Raw genomic sequence first — 3,927 nt, 5'->3', positions numbered from 1 at the left:
TCACCAACTCCCGGAGTTTACCCAAACTCATGTCCATCGAGTCGGTGATGCCATCCAACCATCTCATCCTCTGTCGTCCCCATCTCCTCATGCACCCAATCCCTCCTAGCATCAGAGTCTTTTCCAATGAGTCAACTCTTGGCATGAGGTGGCCAAAGTATTGGAGTTTCAGCATCAGTCCTTCCAATGAATATCCAGGACTGATCTCCTTTAGGATGGACTAGTTGGATCTCCTTGCAGTCCAAGGGACTCTCAAGAGTCTTCTCCAACACCACAGTTCAAAAGCATCAATTCTTCGGTGCTCAGCTTTCTTCACAGTCCAACTCTCACATCCATACATGACTACTGGAAAAATCATAGCCTTGACTAGACGGACCTTTGTTGGCAAAGTAATGTCTGTGCTTTTTAATATGCTATCTAGGTTGGTCAAGAAATGTAAACTGTTCTCAACATATTAGATACTTTCTTTCATTCTTCTCACTGCTGTGCCACTTCTCATTGTTCTCTAACTCAACTCTGTTTCAATATGAAAACTGCTCTCACTAAAGCCACTGCTGCTGCTGCTAAGTCACTTCAGTCGTGTCCCACTCTGTGCGACCCCATAGACGGCAGCCCACCAGGGTCCCCTGTCCCTGGGATTCTCCAGGCAAGAACACTGGAGTGGGTTGCCATTTCCTTCTCCAATGCATGAAAGTGAAAAGTGAAAGTGAAGTCACTCAGTCGTGTCTGACTCTTCGCGACCCCATGGACTGCAGCCTACCAGGCTCCTCCGTCCATGGGAGTTTCCAGACAAGAGTACTGGAGTGGCGTGCCATTGAGTTTATTTAGTATCCCCTAAGTTTGCTCATCTTCAGAATGTCTTTCTTCTCTTCTAAATTTTCTTCTTTCTGTGCAAAGTTTTAAATGACATAATGCTTTTCTGTGTTCTAAATCTGCTCACTTCTGAAAAAAATTTTAAATGATGAAATTGCATTATTCTAATATAACTTTTCCACTACTAATTTTCATGTATGATAGTAAGAGTAAATAAAATAAAAAATATTCAGGTTAGTATATGCTTTTATTTCAACTACACTCAGCAGATTCTGTTTTAAAAATAAATGATGTCCTTTTTCCATTTATTACATTGCATTTCAGAGGTCATCTATTAAGGATATGGAAACAAAAAATGCAACGGAGCTGAGAGAATTCATTCTCACAGGACTTACACAACAACCAGAGTGGCAAATTCCCCTGTTTCTGCTGTTCTTTATGATATATCTCATCACCATCATGGGAAACACTGGTTTGATTTCACTCATCTACAATGACCCTCAACTTCATATCCCAATGTACTCTTTTCTTGGGAATTTGGCCTTTGTGGATACTTGGTTATCATCCACAGTGACCCCCAAGATGCTAGTCAACTTCCTGGTCAAGAGTAAGACAATCTCTCTCTCTGAATGCAAGGTACAATTCTTTTCCTTTGCAATCAGTGTAACCACAGAATGTTTTTTGCTGGCAACAATGGCATATGATCGCTATGTAGCCATTTGCAAACCGTTATTTTATCCAGTGATTATGACCAATAGACTATGCATGCAGCTGCTAGTCTCATCATTTGTAGGTGGCCTTATTCATGCCTTAATTCATACAGGTTTTTTATTCAGATTAACCTTTTGTAACTCTAACATAATACTTCATTTTTACTGTGATGTCATGCCACTGATTAAAGTTTCTTGTACTGATCCTTCTATTAATATTCTGATGATATTTATTTTCTCTGGCTCAATACAGGTGTTCACCATTCTGATAGTTCTTGTCTCATATACACTTGTTCTCTTTACAATATTAAAAAAGAAATCTTTGCAAGGCTTAAGGAAGGCCTTCTCCACCTGTGGGGCCCACCTCCTGTCTGTCTCTTTATACTATGGGCCTCTTCTTTTCATGTATGTGGGGCCTGGATCCACACAAGCAGATGACCAAGATATGATGGACTCTTTATTTTACACTGTCATAATTCCTTTCTTAAATCCAATTATTTACAGCCTGAGAAATAAGAAAGTTATAGATTCCCTGACAAAAGTGTTAAAGAGAGATGGTTGTATCTCATAGTATTATCGGTACTCTTTTCATTTAAATATTAACGAAATTATGTGGTTTAGATGTTGCTATGTGATAGTGTTCAGTTTTTTTTGGATGTATAATTGTTCTATTATTTTAGTGACTTAAGACATTAGTAACTAATAAATCTCATAAAATAGATTTATATTCTTATTCAAAACACATAAAAATTTAATCCTCTTTATAGAATACTAAAATAAAGCAAAAAACCCCAAATATTTTCTATGCCTGTATGTGCTTCAATGTGGTTTTAAAATGCATTGAATATTAAAACAGAGCAGTTCCTCTGAAGGAGACTTGTTTATGATGTCTTTGACACTTATAAGTCAATCACATTTAACTCCAAAGTGGAGGCAGATTGGTATTTGAATGAAGAGAGGCAAACCCTAGGAATTCTACTGGCCATCAAAAGGTCTTACATTCCACTTTATTTGGTGCATGGTGAATTTCATGTCTCATGGGAATCAACTTTCATATCACAGAAAGAAATAGGAAAGCAATGAGAAAAAAAAAAAATGACAGGGCATCTAAGATAATGAAGACAAAGAGCTAGACTATGAGAGATGCTTTTACCTTAGTGTGCTCCAAGAGAGACACAAAAGGCAAGTTATCTCTCACTGTCTTTGATGATTTCTAAAGTCCTTTCTAGCTGTGTATGTATTTGTAGGTCAATCTGGAAAACTTTTCTAAGAAAGTTAATAGATAAGTTGAAGGTTTAGGATGGATAAGAATGAAGAGGCAGAATTGGGAAATAATGGTCAATAGTCCTAGAATTTTTTTTAAGTGACATTAATTAGAAAAAGAAATAGTCACATGTAAAGGTTATTGGAATGTGTGGATGACAATGAGAAGTTTTGCATACTAACATGCATACTAACAAAGTTCAAATAATGTTAAGATATGATACCATACTGCCCAGTGAGTGGCTAGCAAAGACATGAATAAGAGTTTGGATGTGTGTGCTCCAGATGTTCATTTTCATTCCATACTCTAAGACTAATGAGTGATTCACCATCAGGTCCACCCCTTGTCTTCCTCTCACTATTGATTCTAGGTATATTCTTGCTGATACCACTGTGACCCTCACCTTCATAACCACCTACCTCTAAAACTCTAATTACTTGTTGCCTCCATTCTGCTGATTCTCTCTTATGTCCCAAACATATCTGCCAGATTTTTCTTTGTAAAAAAAACTGAGATTAAATCATATAACTCCTCAAGGATTTTTAATGGACTCTCGTTATTACTGAGTTTTCCAAATTTGCTGACATACTGAGTGCAACACTTTAACATCATATTAGGTAGTCATTAAGGGAATCAATGGTGTTATCAGAGGAATTTTATTTTATTATTCCTTCCTCTTCTGGCAAGTGCACATAGTTAAAATGTATATAAGCAGCATTTTCCTGGGCCTGGAAAATTAAGCCTCCAAAGTGAATCTGTGGAAAGAACTGTCACGTTACTGTCATTCTGGTGCTCTTGTATTATTTTTTGCTTCTGAAAGCCAAACTCTCAAAGAATCTCAACAATTTCTTAACAGATATAGGTAAGAGAGGATGACTCTTATAATATTCATTTTAAATAGAAATTTAAAATACTTTTAAATTTATAATAATTTTGATTTGGTTTACAAGATACCTGAACAGTCAGTTGAAAATTGAAAGTAAATAGTGAATAATCTGTTTATTACTGTGAGTAAATATGAATAAGCAGAATAGTTCTAAGGCTACATTTTACCATTTAATCATACTTAATAATCTACTTAGCATAATCACAAGACTCCACAAGATAAGAGTTGGTAAACTAGAACATTAAATTAAAAGT

General features: G+C 36.3%; 1 protein-coding gene across 1 annotated transcript; it reads left to right on the top strand.

The window, feature by feature from the left end:
* Nucleotides 1–1,137: 1,137 nt before the first annotated feature.
* LOC147380133 (olfactory receptor 5H8-like) lies at nt 1,138–2,094 on the top strand. The gene has a single exon (XM_086415715.1). The coding sequence runs from the start codon at nt 1,156–1,158 to the stop codon at nt 2,092–2,094; it is 939 nt and encodes a 312-aa protein (XP_086271841.1). The 5' UTR covers nt 1,138–1,155.
* Nucleotides 2,095–3,927: the final 1,833 nt, after the last annotated feature.

Source organism: Bos grunniens, chromosome 1 (assembly GCF_055505025.1).
Source record: "Bos grunniens cultivar Pamir isolate PY7600 chromosome 1, Bosgru_T2T1.0, whole genome shotgun sequence".
NCBI lineage: Eukaryota > Metazoa > Chordata > Mammalia > Artiodactyla > Bovidae > Bos > Bos grunniens.
The sequence above is the reverse complement of the archived record's forward strand: the minus strand, read 5'-3'. Positions and strand labels throughout refer to the sequence as shown.